The sequence below is a fragment of the Bos indicus genome, chromosome 3 (genome assembly GCF_029378745.1).
Source record: "Bos indicus isolate NIAB-ARS_2022 breed Sahiwal x Tharparkar chromosome 3, NIAB-ARS_B.indTharparkar_mat_pri_1.0, whole genome shotgun sequence".
Lineage (NCBI taxonomy): Eukaryota > Metazoa > Chordata > Mammalia > Artiodactyla > Bovidae > Bos > Bos indicus.
This window is the reverse complement of record NC_091762.1, coordinates 11,867,736-11,891,697: the sequence shown is the minus strand read 5'-3', so window position 1 is coordinate 11,891,697 and position 23,962 is coordinate 11,867,736. Positions and strand designations below refer to the sequence as shown.

Below are 23,962 nucleotides of genomic sequence, written 5' to 3'. Positions count from 1 at the left end.
TCAATCAAGTCCAGGAAGCACAGCAAGTCCCAGGCAGGATAAACCCAGGGAAGAACATACCAAGACATATATAATCAAACTGTCAAAAATTAAAGACAAAGATAAAATATTAAAAGCAACAAGGGAAAAATGACAAATAACATACAAGGGAACTTCCTTCAGGCTATCAGCTGATTTCTCAACAGAAACTCTACAAGTCAGAAGGGAATGGCACAATTCATTTAAAGTGATGAAAGATAAGAAACTACAACCAGGAATACTCTGCCCAGCTAGACTCTTATTCAGATTTGATAAAGAAATCAAAAGCTTTCCAGACAAGTAAAAGTTAAGAGAATGCAGCACCACCTAACAGACTTTACAACAAATGCTAAAGGAATTTCTCTAGGCATAAAACACAGGAGAACGAAAAGACCTACAGAAAATAAACACAAAATAATTAAGAAAATGGTAATAGAATCATACTTATCAATAATTACCTTAAATGCAAATGGATTAAATGCACCAACCAAAAGCCACAGACTGGCTGAGCAGATGAAAACATGTGCATGCATGCACTTCTACTTATCACATCACTCTGCTTGGCCCTCCCAAATTGTATGTAATTATTTTATATTAAGTTAATCAAGTTCCCATTATGGCTTGCAATTGTAATTTTGTTTTTTGTCTGGCTCTTGATGGTGAAACCTAAACATCTTTTACTATTGTGATTATATAAGTATTACTCACTTAATACCATTATGTCATGATTGGCCAACAGAAAAACAGAACTTTATATCACCCAAACTACAGTTTAATAGAAAGATCTCTTATCACTTTTCAAAATCCAGATGCATATCAGAATTATTTTGGAATTTTTTGAAAAATACGAACGCTCAGGTATTATTTTCTTTTTTCCAGAGCTCCAGATATGTTTCTAATGAGCAGCCATGCTTGAAAATAACTGGACTGTATGATGATCTTATACTTTTATCTAGTTTGCTTCATTTTTTCTGTTTTATATTCAGAGCTCCCATTTCATTTAACTTATGTTTTCCAATTTCTCCATCTCTTTTTTGTTGTTGTTGTTATTCTGATGTTCTTTCTCAAACCTTTATCAAGAGTAGCAGAAAAACTTCTGTATACATATATATATATAAATAATGTGTATAATATATATAATTTAGAAAGCATGAATTTTTGCCTAATTTAAAATTAATGACATTTTGATAGAACTTGTTTGACTTGGTATGAATAGAATGCTAGATTTCTAATTTTAAAAAAATAGATATGCAGCAAGCAACAAGGTTTACTGTATAGCACAGGGAACTATAGTAAATATCTGTAATAACCTATAATGATAGGATACTGAAAGAGGAACTCCTCAGGTCAGTAGGTGCCCAATATGCCACTGGAGATCAGTGGAGAAATAACTCCAGAAAGAAGGAAGGGATGGAGCCAAAGCAAAAAGAATACCCAGCTGTGGATGTGACTGGTGGTAGAAGCAAGGTCCGATGCTATAAAGAGCAATGTTGCATAGGAACCTGGAATGTCAGGTCCATGAATCAAGGCAAATTGGAAGTGGTCAAACAAGAGATGGCAAGAGTGAATGTTGACATTCTAGGAATCAGCAAACTGAAATGTACTGGAATGGGTGAATTTAACTCAGATGACCATTATATCTACTACTGCGGGCAGGAATCCCCTCAGAAGAAATGGAGTGGCCATCATGGTAAACAAAAGAGTCCAAAATGCAGTACTTGGATGCAATCTCAAAAATGACAGAAAGATCTCTGTTTGTTTCCAAGGCAAACCATTTAATATCACAGTAATCCAAGTCTATTCCCCAACCAGTAACGCTGAAGAAGCTGAAGTTGAAGGGTTCTATGAAGACCTACAAGACCTTTTAGAACTAACACCCAAAAAAGATGTCCTTTCCATTATAGGGGACTGGAATGCAAAAGTAGGAAGTCAAGAAACACCTGGAGTAACAGGCATATTTGGCCTTGGAATATGGAATGAAGCGGGGTGAAGACTAATAGAGTTTTGCCAAGAAAATGCACTGGTTGTAACAAACACCCCTCTTCCAACAACACAAGAGAAGAGTCTATATATGGACATCACCAGATGATCAACACTGAAATCAGACTGACTATATTCTTTGCGGCCAAAGATGGAGAAGCTCTATACGGTCAGCAAAAACAAGACCAGGACCTGACTGTGGCTCAGACCATGAACTCCTTATTGCCAAATTCAGACTTAAATTGAAGAAAGTAGGGAAAACCACTAGACAATTCAGGTATGACATAAATCAAATCCCTTATGATTATACAGTGGAAGTGAGAAATAGATTTAAGGGCCTAGATCTGATAGATAGAGTGCCTGATGAACTATGGACTGAGGTTCGTGACACTGTACAGGAGGACAGGGATCAAGACCATCCCCATGGAAAAGAAATGCAAAAAAGCAAAGTGGCTGTCTGGGGAGGCCTTACAAATAGCTGTGAAAAGAAGAGAAGCAAAAAGCAAAGGAGAAAAGGAAAGATATAAACATCTGAATGCAGAGTTCCAAAGAATAGCAAGAAGAGATAAGAAAGCCTTCTTCAGTGATCAATGCAAAGAAATAGAGGAAAACAACAGAATGGGAAAGACTAGAGATCTCTTCAAGAAAATCAGAGATAACAAAGGAACATTTCATGGGCTCAATAAAGGATAGAAATGGTATGGACCTAACAGAAGCAGAAGATATTAAGAAGAGATGGCAAGAATACACAGAAGAACTGTACAAAAAAGATCTTCATGACCCAGATAATCACAATGGTGTGATCACTGATCTAGAGCCAGACATCTTGGAATGTGAAGTCAAGTGGGCCTTAGAAAGCATCACTACGAACAAAGCTAGTGGAGGTGATAGAATTCCAGTTGAGCTATTCCAAATCCTGAAAGATGATGCTGTGAAAGTGCTGCACTCAATATGCCAGCAAATTTGGAACACTCAGCAGTGGCCACAGGAGTGGAAAAAGTCAGTTTTCATTCCAATCCCAAAGAAAGGCAATGCCAAAGAATGCTCAAACTACCGCACAATTGTACTCATCTCACACGCTGATAAAGTAATGCTCAAAATTCTCCAAGCCAGGCTTCAGCAATATGTGAACCGTGAACTTCCTGATGTTCAAGGTAGTTTTAGAAAAGGCAGAGGAACCTGAGATCAAATTGCCAACATCTGCTGGATCATAGAAAAAGCAAGAGAGTTCCAGAAAAACATCTATTTCTGCTTTATTGACTATGCCAAAGCCTTTGACTGTGTGGATCACAATAAACTGTGGAAAATTCTGAAAGACATGGGAATACCAGACCACCTGATCTGCCTCTTGAGAAATTTGTATGCACGTCAGGAAGCAACAGTTAGAACTGGACATGGAACAATAGATTGGTTCCAAATAGGAAAAGGAGTTCGTCAAGGCTGTATATTGTCACCCTGTTTATTTTACTTATATGCAGAGTATATCATGAGAAACGCTGGACTGGAAGAAACTCAAGCTGGAATCAAGATTGCTGGGAGAAATCTCAATAACCTCAGATATGCAGGTGACACCACCGTTATGGCAGAAACTGAAGAGGAACCAAAAAGCCTCTTGAAAGTGAAAGTGGAGAGTGAAAAAGTTGGCTTAAAGCTCAACATTCAGAAAACGAAGATCATGGCATCCGGTCCCATCACTTCATGGGAAATAGAAGGGGAAACAGTGTCAGACTTTATTTTTCTGGGCTCCAAAATCACTGCAAATGGCGACTGCAGCCATAAAGTCTGCAGACTGATGTGAAGCTTGGGGACATGAATTTACAGAATGACTTACAGAGTAAAAACTAGGATGTTATTAATTTTTACAGTGATTTGTTATTATAGTGGAAGTTTCTCATGCCATTTTTAGGAAGATGACTTTTTCTTTCATGATTGTCAGAGCCATTTACAAAGAATAATTTAGGTTGAATTTCACTTACACTCATGAAATAAGCCAGATTTAGTTCTTGTTACATGGTTTAAATGCCTGCTCAGGAAATTCCCAAATACAGACTCCATTTGTATTTAATACTAATACTCTTAGATACTGTGAACACCACTCAAACTGTATAAGATTGCACACAGTAGCTGCCCTCAGGCAACCATTAGGTACCAGCTCACTTGGGCACCTGCCTGGTACTTCAGTGGAAGGTCCTCTGTTGTCCTCAGGCTTAGAAATCTTAATTCTGGACCCATGGTGTATGTTTTTCCTGCTTTTGGAGTAGACTGTAAGATATTTGTTGTATTTATTTTTTTAGGGAATCAGAGGTAAATTTTTACCTTTTCCTTGCTACCCTTTCACTCTTATTTTCACCAATAAAGATAGGCCCTTGTCTTCTGAGCTTCTTGATTGCTGTAACTGAGATTCAGAAATAATTTGTTTCCACTCAGGTTTTTGCTTTGGCAACATGGGCTTTTGAGAGAGGACATGAACAAGGGTCTCCTGCATTGCAGGCAGATTCTTTATCATCTGAGCCACTAGGGGAGCCCAAGAAAACTGGACTGTCTTTTTTAGTATTAGTGTGGAACAAATATTAAGTTCCGAGGGCCCTTTCCTGGCCATCATCTTCATGTCCCAGCGAGTCTGTCAATACCTTTAACCAAGTTTTAGCCAAGTAGGAGATACTAATTGTGATGGTAACAGCAGTACAAGAGCACAGATTCAATTTTTCAGTACTGACTCCCTGAAATGGGGCTAGGGTTCTCAGAATCTCCCTTTCTATGGTATGTCTCCATTCTCAGAGGAGGTCTCTCTGTGAATGTACACCAAGGTACTGTGGCCACTCACACTGACCCATTTGGTATTCTCTCCAAGACTACCTGCACTACCTCTCTGTTACTGCTACATCACTGACAGTGTTATATTTGCTGTATGAGAGAATGAGATAGGTGGACAAACCAAAGGAATACTTCTAGATTAAAAGAGACTGAGTGTTGAGCAATTGTTTAGTATTACCTTGTTATTGAATAGATGTGGCAATAAAGGATTAGGAAGGTGAAATAACTCTTTAGCATCACAAGGGAGCTTCTCCAGAGTAGAACGTATAAAAGAGATGAAGACCAAAGAATGGAAATGAGATGGAGTGGGAGTTCAGAGCTGTGGGAGGCACAGTTTTTCTGAGATGTGCAATGTGGGTCAAAGATTTGTCAGTTGGGGAAGAGAGGAAGTCAATTTAGAGTACTGAAAAAAATGCTGAAATTAGAGATCAAATATCAGTTCTGAGAGTCAGAAGTTCTACTTCCCAGTGAAATGCAGTTAGGGTGTTTCTACCACTTCTGTTACTTGGAGTTATCCTCCCAGGTGGTGACAATGAGGATGTTAAGAATGACTCTGGCTGCTCCCAGCACAGGTGCAGGGGTTCTGGATAAAAGCATGCTGCACCCACCACTAAGGGTCTGGGCTCTGCTGTCTCCAGCCGTTTCCCCTATTCTGGAGGCTGGAGATGGAGCCAGAAGCTTTGGGGGCAGGGGACCATTTCAAGTTCTGTATTGTTGTTCAGACTCTGGGTTCTTTTTCATACTATCCTAATTCCACATCTCCTCCTCATTCTTCTTATCTTTCCACTGCTACAGTGTTCCAGGGGCCAACCTCCTTCCATCTCATCCAGATTTCAACCTTTGTCAATAACACATGGGCTCAAAATCAAGGCTCAGGCTGGTTGGATGACTTGCAGATTCATGGCTGGGAGAGTGACTCGGGAACTGCCATTTTCCTGAAGCCCTGGTCCAAGGGAAACTTTAGTGATGATGAGGTGACTGAGCTGGTGGACCTCTTCCGAGCCTACTTCATTGGATTCACTCGGGAAGTGCAGGATCGAGTCAATGAGTTCCAGTTGGAATGTGAGTATAGTCCTCTGATCTGGAAAGACTCTCAATGACTTTTCTTTCTCTTGTGTCAGGCTACTGCTCCCTCTGATGATGGTCCCTTTCCCTCCTCTTTATCCAACTGCATGTACACACTTGTCCAGAGTAGCCTTCAACCCCGACTCCATACCTCCATCCAGTATCTGAGATTCTTCCTGTTTCTTGCTCTCTTCTGTGTACATGACCACTCTTGTGGTTATTTCTTGTTTGCATCTATGTAACTTGCTTCTCTAAAACCTCAAGGAAGAATCTCCTTTTCCTACTCTGTGCTTGAGTGAACTTAAGGTGACTTCCTACTCCTCCAATTGATGTTGTCAAGCATCTTCTGCCTGATCCCTTCTCTACACGTAACCATTCCCTACACCGTGGAATGCTGCACTTCTGACTCCATCACACATTGCCCCTCTCCCCTCTTGCCCCCTCTACATCCTTAAAACAGCCTAACCCCATGACTGATAATATGCATACCTCTCCCCAGTGCTCTTTCTGAAAAGTCCTGAATACTGTACTTGGTTTTATGTCAATAATTTCACCTCTCAACTTGTTGCCACTAAAATGAAAAATCCTATGCCTTTTTCTCGTCTCTTTCTTTCCTGTTTGCTTTTTAATAACTTGTCTCAGTTTTCCTTTACACAGATCCCTTTGTGATCCAGGTCACAGCAGGCTGTGAGCTGCATTCTGGGGAGGCCATAGAAAGCTCTTTGAGAGGAGCTTTAGGAGGACTGGATTTTGTGAGTATCCAGAATCATTCTTGTGTGCCTGCACCAGACGGCAGCAGCAGGGGGCAGAAGTTTTGTGCACTCACGACTCAGTATCAAGGCATCTCTGATATCATCGAGAGACTCCTCTCAGAAACCTGTCCTCGATATCTTCTGGGTGTCCTCGATGCAGGGAAGGCAGAACTGCAGAGGCAAGGTTAGTCTTATGCTCTCCCCAAGATGTTTCTATTTCTCCTCCCACAACTTTCTTTAAATTCATTTTGATATATGGCAAAACCAATACAATATTGTAAAGTTAAAAAATAAAATAAAATTAAATTTAAAAAAAATCAGCTTTTTTGCAACGGGTTTGCCGCCAGGACACAGGTGTCGTGAAAACCACCGTTAAACCTAAGCCAAAATGGGAAAGGAGAAGACCCACATCAACATCGTTGTCATTGGGCACGTAGATTCAGGGAAGTCTACCACGACTGGCCATCTGATCTACAAATGTGGCGGGATCAACAAGAGAACAATTGAAAAGTTTGAGAAGGAGGCTGCCGAGATTGGAAAGGGCTCCTTCAAATATGCCTGGGTCTTGGACAAACTTAAAGCTGAACGTGAGCATGGTATCGCCACTGATATCTCCCTGTGGAAATTTGAGACCAGCAAGTACTATGTTACCATCATTGATGCCCCAGGACACAGAGACTTCATCAAAAACATGATTACAGGCACATCCCAGGCTGACTGTGCTGTCCTGATTGTTGCTGCTGGTGTTGGTGAATTTTAAGCCAGTATCTCCAAGAACGGGCAGACCCATGAGCATGCCCTTCTGGCTTACACCCTGGGTGTGAAACAACTAATTGTTGGCGTTAACAAAATGGATTCCACTGAGCCACCCCATAGCCAGAAGAGATATGAAGAAATTGTTAAGGAAGTCAGCACCTACATTAAGAAAATTGGCTACAACCCCGACACAGTAGCATTTGTGCCAATTTCTGGCTGGAATGGTGACAACATGCTGGAGCCAAGTGCTAATATGCCATGGTTCAAGGGATGGAAAGTCACCTGTAAGGACGGCAATGCCAGTGGAACCACCCTGCTTGAAGCTCTGGATTGCATTCTGCCACCAACTCGCCCAACTGACAAACCCTTGCGTTTGCCTCTCCAGGATGTCTATAAAATTGGTGGTATTGGTACTGTCCCTGTGGGTCGTGTGGACACTGGTGTTCTCAAACTTGGCATGGTGGTCACCTTTGCTCCAGTCAATGTAACAACTGAAGTGAAGTCTGTAGAAATGCACCATGAAGCATTGAGTGAAGCCCTTCCTGGGGACAATGCGGGCTTCAATGTCAAGAACGTGTCTGTCAAAGATGTCCGTCGTGGCAATGTGGCTGGTGACAGCAAAAATGATCCACCCATGGAAGCTGCTGGCTTCACAGCTCAGGTGATTATTTTGAACCATCCAGGCCAAATCAGTGCTGGATATGCACCTGTGCTGGATTGTCAGACAGCTCACATTGCTTGCAAGTTTGCTGAGCTGAAAGAGAAGATTGATCGTCGTTCTGGGAAAAAGCTGGAAGATGGCCCTAAATTCTTGAAATCTGGTGACGCTGCCATCGTTGATATGGTTCCTGGCAAGCCTATGTGTGTCGAGAGCTTCTCTGATTATCCTCCCCTGGGCCATTTTGCTGTGTGTGACATGAGACAGACAGTCGCTGTGGGTGTGATCAAAGCAGTGGACAAGAAGGCAGCTGGAGCTAGCAAGGTCACCAAGTCTGCCCAGAAAGCTCAGAAGGCTAAATGAATATTATCCCCAATACCTGCCACCCCAGTCTTAATCAGTGGTGGAAGAACGGTCTCAGAACTGTTTGTCTCAATTGGCCATTTAAGTTTAATAGTAAAAGACTGGTTAATGATAACAATGCATTGTAAAACCTTCAGAAGGAAAGGAGAATGTTTTTGTGGACCATATGTTTTGTGTGTGGCAGTTTAAGTTATTAGTTTTTAAAATCAGTACTTTTTAATGAAAACAACTTGACCAAAAATCTGTCACATTGAGATCCATTAAAAAAAGTTTAATGAGAAAAAAAAAATCAAAAGTGAGAAGTACCTAAATAGAGAAATGATTAATCAATAAGTCATTTGGTGCCCATAGGAGTGGAAGAGGAAACTGTCCAAAATTGTGGCTTTCTGAGTCCCCATGCTCTGGATTAAAGTCATAATCTGACATTCTTACTGCTCCTGCCTACCCCAGTGAAGCCTGAAGCCTGGCTGTCCAGTGGCCCCACTCCTGGGCCTGGCCGCCTACTGCTGGTGTGCCACGTCTCAGGATTCTACCCAAAACCTGTGCGGGTGATGTGGATGAGGGGCGAGCAGGAGCAGCCTGGCACTCAGCAAGGAGACCTCATGCCCAGTGCAGACTGGACTTGGTATCTCTGAGTAACCCTAAATGTGGCAGTTGGGGAGGCAGCTGGCCTGAATTGCCGAGTGAAGCACAGCAGTCTAGGAGACCAGGACATCATCCTGTACTGGGGTAAGAAGGAACTGGGGCCCAACTGGGAATGGGAGGAAATGGCCCTCAAGAATAGAGAAAAGGACACAGGAAGGGGAGGGATTTGATGGATGACGGAAGGATGGAGGGAGGAAGACAGGCATGGAGAGAGGATAGGCGGGGAGGAAAGAGAATCAGGGAGACAGAAAGAGAGTCAGAGAGACAGAGTTTGAGATTATTTCTAGGACTACAGTGCCAGAGGTATGAAAATAGCTTATCTAAGCTGTACAATAGATTAAAATGAAGTAGTCTTCACTACTACAGTAGTAGTCCCACTGTAGTCTCGGTGGGATTCAGCAAGAAGGAAAGATTAAGGGTGGCTGTGCGTATAAGACCTCTGGGAATAAGAGAAGGGGAACCAGAGATGCCCAGGCAACAGAAGCAGTTAATGATGGTGCTGACACTCAGATGGACAAGAAGGCCTGGAGAACTAGAGAATGGGTTTGAAGTGACATTCCTTTGTCTTCTCCCAATTTCCAGGACACCCCACATCCATTGGCTTGATACTTGTGGCAATAATAGTACCCTCCTTGATCCTTTTGATATGCCTTGCATTTGGTGTGCTGCGATTCATGGGGTCGCACAGAATTGGACATGACTGAGCGAATGATCTGATCTGATCTGATCTGATGGTTTTGGAGATACTGGTGAGTTTTCATTTTTTAAACTATTTTTTTTCAGTCCATCCTTTTATTCTTTCCCTCCTTTTTATCTATTAATATTACATGTCTTTAGTCTCAAAATTTCTGCTAGAACATTTCCCTTTTGTCCCCAACTCCCATCTGTAGGTAAATTTATTTTTTCTAAACTGCAGTAAAATATGTCTTGGAAAATTTACTGCATTAGCCATTTTTACACTTAGAGTTTAGTAGTGTTAAGTACATTCACATTTATGCAGCCAATCCTTAGAATTCTTTTCATCTTGAAAACCTAGAAGTCTATGCCCATTAAACCACTTTCCCCAATCCTTTCTCCCTCAGGCCCTGCCAACCACCATTCTACTTTCTGTCTATATGAATCTGTCTACTCTAGGTACCTCATAGAAATGAAATCATATGTCATTTTGTGAATGGCTTATTCCACCTAGCATTATGTCCTCATAATTCATTCATGTGGTGGCCTGTATTAGAATTTCTTTCCTTTTAAATGTTGTTTTGTTTACCTGTTCATCTCTCAACAGACACTTGTGTTAATTCACATTTTAGCTGTTGTGAATAATGCTGCTATGTACATAGTGTACAAATATCTCTTAAGTTGAGCATTTTTTTGCTTGTGTTCTTAACAGGTCATATCAGAATATCTTGTGAGCCCTGACCATGTCTCCTTTTGCATTTGGAATAAGTATCCAGGAACCCTGAAACTCAAGTTGTCAGCCTAGGAGTTAATCTCATCATATTGGTCAAATAATCATCACATTTGATCAAATCATTGTTCCTGTAGGTTGTAAGATAAATCATAATGTATACCCTAGCAGAAACATAAATGAAAATTGTTATTATGAGACAATAGCACTAGCAGGATCCACTCAGATTTCATAGATGTGATTTGTGAGAAAGAATATACCTTGAAATAAATGAAATGATGTACACAACTCCATGGTGACATGCTTTTGACTTCTTATTTAAAACTTTTTTTTTTGCTTCTGCTGAAATATCATTTTTCAAATTGATCTAACTATAGTTATGCTGAGGTAATTATATTTGAAGAGTTGCTGAGAATTTTTAACATAATTTCACTCTCTTTATTTGGATGATTTTCTAACTATGAGGGTCAGCTGAGCAGCTTGTTTCTCCAGATAGCCTTCCTTACTGTTAGAGTAGAAGAAACTCTCCCTTGACTGGTATTGTGCAGAGATTCACTTTACTCTGTACCCAGAACACGGCAGTTCCTTTTCTTTTTCTTTTCCTTCTACTTATGAGTTCCTTAGAGAATGGCTTGTTCTCAGTGGATCCCTGTCGAAAATTTATTTCTGGTGGTAGAGTTACTACTGTTGTTATAAGACTATCATGTTTGTATAGTCTAGTGAAATATAGTATACAGTGTGACAGGTGGATAGTATATAGTTTAGGTGATTATATAGTTGTGTTAATTCACTTGGAACCAAGATTTTCTGTCTAGAGAAGGTGATGCGAGATAGATGTAATATAAGACTCTGTTATTTTAAACTTGAATTGCAAGCATAATTAAAAAATCATAATATTTAGGCTTAAAAAACGTCCTGACCACTTAAAAAGCCACAAAACCAAGACTTAGTGCTCACATTATGGCTTTGACATGTTTTCACACTAAATGAACCAAAGGACCTTGAAGAAATCACTGATTCCTAATTGGGGCGGGAAGATTCTTCAAGAGTCTGGAACAACTTTGCCAGCAATTCACTTCAGTTCAGTTCATTTGTTCACTCATGTCCAACTCTTTGTGATCCCTTGAACCACAGCACATCAGGCCTCCCTGTCCATCACCAACTCCCAGAGTTCACCCAAACTCATGTCCATCGAGTTGGTGATGCCATCCAGCCATCTCATCCTCTGTCGTCCCCTTCTCCTCCTGCCCCCAATCCCTCCCCGCATCAAAGTCTTTTCCAGTGAGTCAACTCTTTGCATGAGGTGGCCAAATTATTGGAGTTTCAGCTTTAGCATCAGTCTTTCCAAAGAACACCCAGGACTGATCTCCTTTAGAATGGACTAGTTGGATCTCCTTGCAGTCCAAGGGACTCTCAAGAGTCTTTTCCAACACCACAGTTCAAAAGCATCAATTCTTCGGCACTCAGCTTTCTTCACAGTCCAACTCTCACATTCATGCATGATCACTGGAAAAATCATAGCCTTGACTAAATGGACCTTTGTTGGCAAAGTAATGTCTCAGCTTTTCAATATGCTATCTAGGTTGGTCATAACTTTCCTTCCAAGGAGTAAGCCTCTTTTAATTTCATGGCTGCAGTCATCATCTACAGTGATTTTGGAGCCCCAAAAATAAAATCTGACACTCTTTTCACTGTTTCCCCATCTATTTCCCATGAAGTGATGGGACTGGATGCCATGATCTTCATTTTCTGAATGTTGAGCCTTAAGCCAACATTTTCACTGTCCTCTTGCCCTTTCATCAAGAGGGTTTTTAGTTCCTCTTCACTTTCTGCCATAAGGGTGGTGTCATCTGCATATCTGAGGTTATTGAGATTTCTCCCGGCAATCTTGATTTCAGCTTGTGCTTCTTTCAGCCCAGGGTTTCTCATGATGTACTCTAAATTAAGTTAAATAAGCAGGGTGACAATATACAGCCTTGACGTACTCTTTTTCCTATTTGAAACCAGTCTGTTGTTCCTTGTCTAGGTCTAACTGTTGCTTCCTGACCTGCATATAGGTTTCTCAAGTGGCAGGTCAGGTGGTCTGGTATTCCCATCTCTTTCAGAATTTTCCACAGTTTATTGTGATCCACACAGTCAAAGGCTCTGGCATAGTTAATAAAGCAGAAATAGTTGTTTTTCTGAAACTCTCTTGCTTTTTTGATGTTCCAATGGGTGTTGACAATTTGATCTCTGGTTCCTCTGCCTTTTCTGAAACCAGCTTGAACATCTGGAAGTTCATGGTTCATGTATTTCTGAAGCCTGGCCTAGAGAAATTTGTGTTTACTTTGCTAGCATGTGAGATGAGTGCAATTGTGTGGTTTTTTAAGCATTCTTTGGCATTGCCTTTCTTTGGGATTGGAATGAAAACTGACCTTTTCCAGTGCAGTGGCCACTGATGAGTTTTCCAAATTTGCTGGCATATTTAGTGTAGCACTTTCACAGCATCATCTTTCAGGATTTGAAAGAGCTCAACTGGAATTCCATCACCTCCACTAGCTTTGTTTGTAGTGATGCTTTCCAAGGCCCACTTGACTTCACATTCCAGGATGTATGGCTCTAGGTGAGTGATCACACCATCGTGATTATCTTGGTTGTGAAGATCCTTTTTGTACAGTTCTTCTGTGTATTTTCACCACCTCTTCTTAATATCTTCTGCTTCTGTTAGGTCCATACAATTTCTGTCCTTTATCAAGCCCATCTTTGCATGAAATGTTCTCTTGGTATCTCTAATTTTCTTGAAGAGAGCTCTAGTCTTTCCCACTCTGTTGTTTTCCTCTATTTCTTTACACTGATCACTGAGGAAGACTTTCTTATCTCTCCTTGCTATTCTTTGGAACTCTGCATGCCATAAGGTAAAGGGAAGCTCAGTGATAAAGGTGTGTTGAAAGGATTCACAAATGACTGGTGTGAAAAGGCTCCCATGTCACAGTTGGGGCAGGTGAGCCTCAAGAAACAATGGCTAGTATTTGTTGTTGTTCAGTCACTCAATAGTGTCTGACTCTTTGTTATCCCAGGGACTTTACAGCATGCCAGTCTTCCCTCTACTTCGTTATTTCCTGAATTTTGGTCACATTCATGTCCATTGAGTTGATGATGTTAACTAACCGTCTCATCCTCTGCTGCCTCTTCTCCTTTTGCCTTCAAGCTTTCCCATCATCAGGGTTTTTTCCCCCAATGCATCAGCTCTTCACATTATGTGGCCAAATTATTGGAGCATCAGATTCAGCACCGGTCCTTCTAATGAATATTCAGGGTGGATATCCTTTATGATTGACTGGCTTGATCTCCTTGCAGTCCAAGGAACTCTCAAGAGTCTTCTCCAGCACCACAATTCAAAAGTGTCAATTCTTTGATGCTCAACCTTCTTTGTGGTCCAACTCTTTTATCTGTACATGACTACTGGAAAAACCAAAGCTTTGACTATGTGGACCTTAGTTGGCAAAGTGATATCTCTGTTTTTTGTAACATGCTGTACAAGTCTGTCATAGCTTTCCTTCAAAGCAGCAAGTGCCTTTTAATTTCATGGCTGCAGTCACAGTATGCAGTGATTTTGGAGCACACACAGAAAAATATCTCACTGTTTGCACTTCTATTTCCCTTTCTATTTGCCATCTCATACCCATAAGATGGCAGAGTAGAAGAATGCACATTTATCTTCTCTGTCAAGAACACCAATATTTCAATGAGCTGCTGAAAAAGCCTAATAGACAGAATATTGGATCCCACAAAAAAAAGATATCTCATGTCCAAGCGCAAAGGAGATCCTGAAACAAGATGGCAAGAGCGGGGCAACTGCACTTAAACCTCATCCCCTCCAGAGACACTTGGAGCATGCAAAGGAAACCTGTGTGCACCAGGACCTAGGGCAGGGAGCAGTGACCTGCACAGCTGACTGAGCCAGACCTGCCTTTGAGTATTTGAGTGTCTCCTGTGGAGGTAGTGGGGGTAAGTAGTGGCCTGTCATGGTGACAAGGACTTTGGCAGCAGTAGTCCTCGGAGTTGCAGTTTGTAGCATAAGTCCTCTTGGAGGAGGTCACTATTAGCCCCACTACAGAGTCTCAGATAGGCAGATGACACCACCCTTACGGCAGAAGTTGAAGAGGAACTAAAGAGCCTCTTGAAGAAAGTGAAAGAGGAGAGTGAAAAAGTTGGCTTAAAGCTCAAAATTCAGAAAACAAAATCATGGCATCTGGTCCCATCACTTCATGGCACATAGATGGAGAAATAATAGAAACAGTGAGAGAATTTATTTTCTTGGGCTCCATAATCACTGCAGATGGTGATTTCAACCATGAAATTAAAACACTTGCTCCTCGTAAGAAATCCTGTGACCAACCTAGACAGCATATTAAAACACAGAGACATTACTTTGCTGACAAAGGTGCATCTAGTCAAAGCTGTGATTTTTCCAGTAGTCATATAAGGATGTCAAGATAAGATAAGATCAGTTGCTCAGTCAGGTCTGACTCTTTGCGACCCCATGATTCACAGCACACCAGGCCTCCCTGTTCAGCACCAACTTCTGGAGTTCTCTGGGACTCACGTCCATCGAGTCAGTTATGCCATCCAGCCATCTCATCCTCTGTCGTCCCCTTCTCCTCCCGCCCCCAATCCTGAGCATGACCTTGCCCATCAGAGCAAGACACAGTTTTCACCACGATCAGTACCTCACACCAGGAAGCTTCCACAAGCCTTTATCCTCATCCATCAGAGGGCAGACAGAATGCAAACCACAATCACAGAAAACCAAACTGATCACATGGATCACAGTTTTGTCTAACTCAATGAAACTATGAGGCATGCCATGTAGGGCCACCCAAGACAGATGGTGGGGAGTTCTGACAAAATGTTGTCCACTGGAGAAGGGAATGGCAAATCACTTCAGCATTCTTGTCTTGAGGACCCCATGGACAATATGAAAAGATAAAATGATATTTCATTGAAAGATGAAGTCCACAGGACAGTAGGTGCCCAATATACTACGGGAGAAGAGCAGAGATGTAGCTCCAGAAAGAATGAAAAGTATGGCCCAAAGTGGGAAAAAAAAAAAAAAAAAAGTCCAGCTGTGAATGTGTCTGGTGGTGAAATTAAATTCTGATGCTATAAAGAGCAATACTGCATAGGAACCTGGAATGTTAGGTCCATGAATCAAGATAAATTGGAAATGGTCAAACAGGAGATGGTGAGTGAACATTGACATTTTAGAAATCAGTGAACTAAAATGGACTGGAAAGGGCGAATTTCATTCAAATGGGCAAGAATGTGGGCAAGAATTCCTTAGATGAAATGGAGTAACCCTCATAGTCAACAAAAGAGTTTGAAATGCAGTATATGGGTGCAATCTCAAAAATGACAGAATGTTCAGTATCATAGAAATCCAAGTCTATGCCCCAACCACTAATGCCAAAGAAACTGAAGTTGAATAGTTCTAAGACCTACAAGAACTTATAGAACTAACACCAAAAAAGATGTCCTTTTCATCCTAGGAGACTGGAAAGCAAAAGTAGGAAGTTGAGAGATACCTGGAGTAAGAGGCAAGTTTGGTTTTGGAGTCCAAAATGAAGCAGGGCAAAGGCTAACAAAGTTTTGCCCAGAGAATGCACTGGTCATAGCAAAGAAACACTTCCAACAACAAAAGGGGTGACTTTACACATGGACATCATCAGATGGTCAATATTGAAATCAGATTGATCATATTATTTGCAGCCAAAGATGGAGAAACTCTATACAGTCAGAAAAAAAAAAAAGACTGGGATCTGACTGTGGCTCAGATCATGAACTCCTTATTGTAACTATCAGACTTAAATCAAAGAAAGTTGGGAGAACCACTAGGTCATTCAGGTATGACCTAAATTGATTCCCTTACAATTATACAGTGGAAGTGAGAAATAGATTCAAGGGGTTAGATTTGACAGATAGAGTGCCTGAGGAACTATGGACAGAGGTTTGTAACATTGTACAGGAGGCAGTGATCCAAACCATGCCCAGGAAAAAGAAATGCAAAAAGGCAAAATGGATGTCTGAAGAAGCCTTACAAATAGCTGAGTAAAGATGAGAAGTGAAAGGCAAAGGAGAAAAGGAAAGATATACCCATCTGAATGGAGAGTTCTAAAGAAGAGCAAGGAGAGATAAGAAAACCTTTCTAAGTGAACAGTGCAAAGACATAGAGGAAAAAAATAGAATGGGAAAGATTAGAGTTCTCTTCAAGAAAATAAAAATACCAAGGGAACATTTCATGCAAAGATGGGCACAATAAAGGACAGAAATGGTATGGACCTAACAGAAACAGAAGATATTAAGAAAAGTGGCAAGAATAACAGAAGAACTACACAAAAATGATCTGGATATCCAAAAGGTGTGATCAGTCACCTACAGCCAGACATCCTGGAGTGAGAAGTCTACTGAGCCTTAGGAAACAGCACTATGAACAAAGCTAGTGGAGGTGATGGAATTCTAGCTGAGCTATTTCAAATCATAAAAGATGATGTTGTGAAAGTGCTGCACTGAATATGCCAGCAAATTTGGAAAACTCAGCACTGGCTACAGGCCTGGAAAATGTCAGTTTTCATTCCAATCCCAAAGAAGGGCAATTCCAAAGAATTTCAAACTACTTACAATTGCAGTCATTTCTCATGCTATCAAGGTCATGCTCAAAATTCTCCAAGCTAAGTTTCAACAGTATGTGGACCTAGAACTTCTAGATGTAAAAGCTGGATTTAGAAAATGCAGAGGAACCAGAGATCAAATTGCCAACATCCACTGAATCATAGAAAAAGCAAGAGAATTCCAGAAAAATACCCACTTCTGCTTCATTAACTATGCTAAAGCCTTTGGCTGTGTGGACTAGAACAAAATGTGGAAAGTTCCTCAAGAGATGGGAATACCAGACCACCTGACCTGCCTCCTGAGAAACCTGTATGCAGGTCAAGAAGCAGCAGTTAGAACCAGATAAAGAGTAAAAAACTTGCTCAAAATTGGGGAAAAAAAGCGACAAGGCTGAATATTGTCACCTTATTTAACTTATATGCTTATTTAACTTATATGCAGAGTATATCATGAGAAATATATACTCTGAGAAATGTGAAATATGAGAAATCCAGCTGGGCTGGATGAGCATGAGTTTGAATCACGACTGCCGGGAGAAATATGAATAACCTCAGATATGCAGATGACCTCACCCTTATGGCAGAAAGTGAAAAAGAACTAAGAAGCCTCTTGATGAAAGTGAAAGAAGAGAGTGAAAAAGTTGGCTTAAAGCTCAACATTCAGAAAAATAAGATCATGGCATCTGGTCCCATCACTTGACAGCAAATAGATGGGGAAACAGTGGAAACACTGACAGACTTTATTTTGGGGGGCTCCAAAATCACTGCAGATGGTGACTGTAGCCATGAAATTAAAGGATGCTTGCTCCTTGGAAGAAAAGCTATGACAAATCTATACAACGTATGAAAAAGCAGAGACATTACTTTACCAACAATGGTCCATAGAGTCAAAGCTATGATTTTTCAGAAGTCATGTTTGGATGTGAGGATTGAACCATAAAGAAGGCTAGTGCTGTAGAATTGATGCTTTTGAACTGTGCTCTTGGAGAAGAGTCTTGAGAGTCCCTTGGACAACAAGGAGATCAAACCAGTCAATCTTAAAAGAAATCAACCCTGAATATTCATTGGGAGGACTGTTGCTGAAGCTGAAGATCCAATATTGTGGCTACCTGATATGAAGAGCTGAGTCTTTAGAAAAGACTCCAATGCTGGGAAAGATTGAGGGCAGGAGGAGAAGGGGGTGACAGAGGATGAGATGTTCAGATGGCATCTCCAACTCAATGGATATGAGTTCGAGCAAGCTCTGGGAAATGGTGAAGGACAGGGAAGCCTGGTGTGCTGCAGTCCATGGGGTTGCAAACAGTCAGACACAAGTGAACAACTGAACCATGGCAACAATTTGCCAGTAAGTGATGGGACTGGTTGCCATGATCTTAGTTTTAGAATACTGAGTTTCAGGCCAGCTTTTTCACTCTCCTCTTTGGTCCTCATCAAGAGGCTTTTTAGTTCTCTTCACTTTCTGCCATTAGAGTTGTATCATCTGCTTATCTGTGGTTGTTGATATTTTTCCTGGCAACCTTGATTCCAGGTTGAGTTTTACCCAGACCAGCATTTCACATGATGTATTCTGCATAGAAGTCAAATAATCAGGTTGACAATATACATCCTTGATGTATTTCTTTCCCAATTTTGAACCAGTTCATTTTTCCAAGTCTGTTTCTAACTGCTGCTTCTTGACCTGCATACAGGTTTCTCAGGAGGCAGGTAAGATGGCCTGGTATTCCCGTCTCTTGAAGAATTTCCCACAGTTTGTTCTGGTCCACCCAGCCAAAGGCTTTAGTGTAGTCAATAAAGCAGAAGTAGATGTTTTTCTGGATTTCCCTTGTTTTTTCTTGTGATCTATGATCCAACAGATGTTAGCAATTTGATCTGCGGTTCCCCTGCCTTTTCTATATCCGACTTGTACATCTGGGAGCTCTTGGTTCATGTGCTATTGAAGCCTAGCTTGAGGGACTTTGAGTATTGAAGGATGAAGTCTATTTGATTTATTTCCAGGAATAAAGAATGTTTTATTACTCATTTTGTGTCTTCCTGTCTATGTAAATAGGATGACTTAGTGAAAATCTCTCCTTACACTCAAAATATAGATGATATATATCCACAAATTTGGAATATTTTTCTGAGTGGAGAAAACCAAGAATTATCCTGAGAGCCAACATATTGATTATAGTCCAAATATTTCTCCAGTGAATGCTAAATGTATTGTTAAAAGTTGCCAAATGTATATAAAGAGGACATAGGATATGACATCTTAAGAAAAACATCTCTGAACCTTGGATGAAAAAATGCCAAGTTACTTGCTGACATAGCAATGCTTTATTTGGTAATAGGAAAGATCAAAATATAGATGGAGATTATAAAATATTACAAAGGCAGAAGGAAGTTCTACTGTTAATGAGCCTATTACAAAAAGTTATTTTGACTTGGCCTGAAGCTGGGGCATAATTTCTGAAGTTTTATTTGTCTAATGAAGATTGGTTACTGAAAGTAGTAGAGGAGAAGAGCTACTGAAAAGAAGGTCACATACCATTGACCAATGTAATTTTCAACCTCAAAAATTCCTGTGGTGTAAGAGAATTTTGGTCAGAATATAAACTATTTATTATATTTAATTTTGGGATTTGGGCCCCAGCATCAAATATAAAAAAGACAGTGATTGTAAACACACACGCACACTCAGAAAATTTAACATGGAATTAAAAAGCCAGGTAAGAAGAATGAGATACGAAAGAAGGGCCATTGAGATGTTGGGAAGAGGTAATGACAAAGTGCCAGCGGTGAGAAGGCCATGGGGAGGGCGAACAAGATAGGTAGAGAAGCCAAAGGTATTCTAGATTAAAGAGACGGGAAGCTAAGCAATTGTTTAATATTATCCTTTTATTTCAAAGATGTGGAAATAAGAACTGGGAAGGTGAAATAACCTTTCATCATCATTTGCTACTTCCAAGGTAGTAAGTATAAAGGAGACTAAGTTCAAGGAACGGAAATGAGAGGCAGAGTGGGAGTCTAGAGCTGTGGGAGGTACAGTTTTTCTGAGACGTGCAATTTGGGGCTGAGATTTTTCAGCTGGGGAAGAGAGGAAGTCACTTTAGAGTACTGAGAAAAAGGTTTGCTGAAATAAGAGATTACATACCAGCTCTGAGAGTCAGAAGTTCAACTTCCCAGTGAAAGGCTGCCTCTACCTCTTCTATTGCCGGTGGTTATCCTCCCACGTGGTGACAATAAGGATGGTAAGAGTAACGCTGGCTGCTCCCAGCACAGGTGCAGGGGTTCTGGATAAAAGCATGCCACACCTACCACTGAGGGTCTGGGCTCTGCTGTCTCCAGCCCTCTCCCCTATTCTGGAGGCTGGGGATGGAGCCAGAGGGCTTGGGGAGAGAACTGTTTCAGGCTCTATATTGTTCAGACTCTGGGTGCTTTTTCATTCCATCCTGATTCTACATTTTTCCTCGTTCTTTTCAACCTTCCACCAACACAGTGTTCCACTGGCCAACCTCCTACCATATCATCCATATTTGGACCTTTGCCAACAGCTCCTGGGCTCAAAACCAAGGCTCAGGCTGGTTGGATGATTTGCAAATTCAAGGCTGGGATTCTGACTTGGGCACTACCATTTTCCTGAAGCCCTGGTCCAAGGGGAACTTTAGTGATGAAGCAATGACTGAGCTGCAGGACCTGTTCCGAGTCTACTTCATTGGATTCACTCGGGTTGTGCAGGACCATGTCAGTGAGTTCCAGTTGGAATTTGAGTACAGTCCTCTGATCTGGAGAGACTCTCAAAGACTTTTCTCTCCCTTGGTCAGGCTACTGTTCCCTCTGATCATGGTCTACTCCTTCCCTCTTTACTCAACTACACTCACACAGCTCTCCAGAGTAGTCTCCAACCCTGACTCCTTACCTCCACCCAGTATCCCAGATTCTTCCTGTTTCTTGCACTTTTGTGTAATAGATGATGTTCCTGCTTTGTAGCCATTTCCTGTTTTGCGTGTATGTCACTTGCCACTCTCAAAACCTAGGAAAAATTCCTTTTCCTACTGTGTGCCTGAATGAACTAAAGTATGACTTCCCCATCCTCCAATTCATATCCTCAAGCATCTGCTGCCTAATCTCCTCTCTCAGTGTAACCTTCCCCTTCACCCTGGAATGCTGCCCTCCTGACTCCATCACACATTGCTCCTCTTCTCCCCTCTTGCGCACTGTTCATCCTTAAAAGAGCAAATCCCCACCATTTACAATAGGCATACCTCTAACCAATGCTCTTTTTCCTGAAAAGTCCTGAATACTACAATTGGTTTTTGAGTTACAATTTCACATCTCAGACCTTTCTTGCCACTAAAATCCAAAGGCCTATGCCTTTTCCTCATCCTTTTCTTCATTGTTTGCATTTTAATAAATTGTCTTAGTTTTCCTTTACACAGACCCCTTTGTGATCCAGGTGATAGCAGGCTGTGAGCTGCATTCTGGAGAGGCCATAGAAAGCTCTTTGAGAGGAGCTTTAGGAGGACTGGATTTTGTGAGGATCCAGAATCATTCCTGTGTGCCTACACGAGACAGCGGCAGCAGGGGGCAGAAGTTTTGTGACTCATGACTCAGTATCAAGGCATCTCTGATATCATGGAGAGGCTCCATTCAGAAACCTGTCCTCGATATCTCCTGGGTGTCCTCAATGCCAGGAAGGCAGAACTGCAGAAGCAAGGTTAGTCTTGTTCTCTCCCCAAAACTTTTCTATTTTACCTCCTATCACCTTCCTTAAATTCAAAAGTGGAGAATACCTGAATCGAGAGGAGTTTAATCAATAAATGATCTGATTCCCATAGGAGTGGAAGAGGCAACTATCCAAATTTGTGGGTTTCTGAGTCCCCATGCTCTGGAATAGAGTCATAATCTGACATTCTTACTCCTCCTTCCTACCCCAGTGAAGCCTGAAGCCTGGCTGTCTAGTGGCCCCACTCCTGGACCTGGCTGCCTACTGCTGGTCTGCCATGTCTCAGGATTCTACCCAAAACTTGTGCGGGTGATGTGGATGAGGGGTGAGCAGGAGCAGCCTGGCACTCAGCAAAGAGACATCATGCCCAATGCTGACTGGACTTGGTATCTCCGAGTAACCTTGGATGGGGTGGCTGGGCTGAGTTATTGAGTGAAGCACAGCAGTCTAGGAGACCAGGACATCATCCTGTACTGGGGTGAGAAGGAAGTGGAGCCCAGCTGGGGATGGGAGGAGCTGGTCTTCAAGAACATAAGGCAGTCCTGAGGAAGGGGAGAGACTTGATGGATGGACTATGGAGGGAGGGAAGGAGAGGGGGAAGAAAGACTGACAGAGGGAAAGGTAGGAAGGGAGAGACAAAGAAAGAGAGTTAGAGTTCGGGATTTATTTCTGAGACTCCAGTGCCAAAGGAATGAAAATAGCTGATCTAAGGCAGGCAATAGGTAGGAATGAAGGACTATAAACTAGGTGGGATGGAGCAAAAAGAACAGACTGTGGGTGGCTGTGAGAATATGACATCGTGGAATATGAGAAAGGGATTCAGAGATGTCCAATCATCAAAAGCAGGTAACAGTGGGTGTTGACACTTGGGTGGGCAAGAAGCCCTGGAGAACTAGAGAATGGATTTGAAGTGATATCCCTTTGTCTTGTCCCAATTGCCAGGACACCCCACATCCGTTGGTTTGATACTTTGTGGCAATAATAGTGCCCTCCTTGATCCTTTCGATAGGCCTTGCATTATGGTTTTGGAGATGCTGGTGAATTTTCATTTTTAATCTTTCTTTTCTGTCCATCCTTTTATTCTTTCCCTCCATTTTATGTATTAATATTATGCCTTTTTAGCCTCAATATTTCCACTAGAAATTTTCCCCAACTCCCATGTGTAGGTAAATTTATTTTTAAAAAATTGCAGTAAAATACATCATGGAAAATTTACTGCATTAGCATTTTTACACATATAGTTTAGTAGTCTTAAGTACATTCACATTTTATGCAGCCAATCTCTAGAACTCTTTTCATCTTGAAAAACTAGAAGTCTATGCCCATTAAACTACTTTCCCCAATCCTTGCTCCCTCAGACCCTGGCAACCACCATTCTATTTTCAGTCTATATGAATCTCTATACTCTAGGTACCTCTAGAAGTGGAATCATTTGCCTTTTTGTGAATGGTTATTACATTTAGCAGTATGTCCTCATAATTCATTCATGTGGTGATCTGTATTAGAATTTCTTTCCTTTTAAAGATTGTTTTGTTTACCTGTTGATCTCTCAACAGACACTTGGGTTAATTCAACAGTCACCTTTTGCCTGTTGTGAATTATGCTGCTATAAACAGTGTACAAATATTACTTAAGAAGAGCAATTTTTCGCTTGTGTTCTTAACAGGTCATATCAGAATATCTCATGAGCCCTGAATGTCTCCTTTTCCATTTGGAATAAGTATCCAGGAACCCTGAAACTCAAGTTGTCAGCCTAGGAGTCAATCTCATCATATTTCATCAAATGATCCTCACATTTGATCAAGTCATTGTTCCTGTAGGTTGTAAGATAAATCATAATTTATACACTAGCAGAAACATAAATGAAAATTGTTATTATGAGACAATATCACTAGCAAGATCCACTCAGATTTCATAGATGTGATTTGTGAGAAAGAATATACCTTGAAATAAATGAAATGATGTACACTACTTCATGGTGACATGCCTTTGACTTCTTATTTAAACCTTTTTTTTTTTTGCTTCTGCTGAAATATCATTTTTCAAATTGAACTAACTGTAATTATGCTGAGGCAATTGTATTTGCAGAGCTGATGAGCATTTTTAACAAAATGTCTCTATCTTGGCCTGAATGATTTTCTGACTATAATGGTT

The 23,962-nt window shown here is 41.1% G+C and overlaps 1 protein-coding gene and 1 pseudogene across 1 annotated transcript; both read left to right on the top strand.

Annotated features, from left to right (window-relative positions):
- The first annotated feature begins 5,477 nt into the window (after window positions 1–5,477).
- On the top strand, window positions 5,478–23,528 carry LOC109556707 (uncharacterized). The gene is given in 11 exon segments (XM_070779388.1): window positions 5,478–5,874; window positions 6,535–6,813; window positions 8,857–9,031; window positions 20,269–20,333; window positions 20,582–20,857; window positions 21,522–21,680; window positions 21,683–21,799; window positions 22,020–22,194; window positions 22,751–22,775; window positions 22,777–22,845; window positions 23,475–23,528. Coding segments are annotated over 11 exon segments (1,791 nt in total).
- LOC109579001 (elongation factor 1-alpha 1 pseudogene) lies at window positions 6,954–8,536 on the top strand (annotated as a pseudogene).
- Window positions 23,529–23,962: the final 434 nt, after the last annotated feature.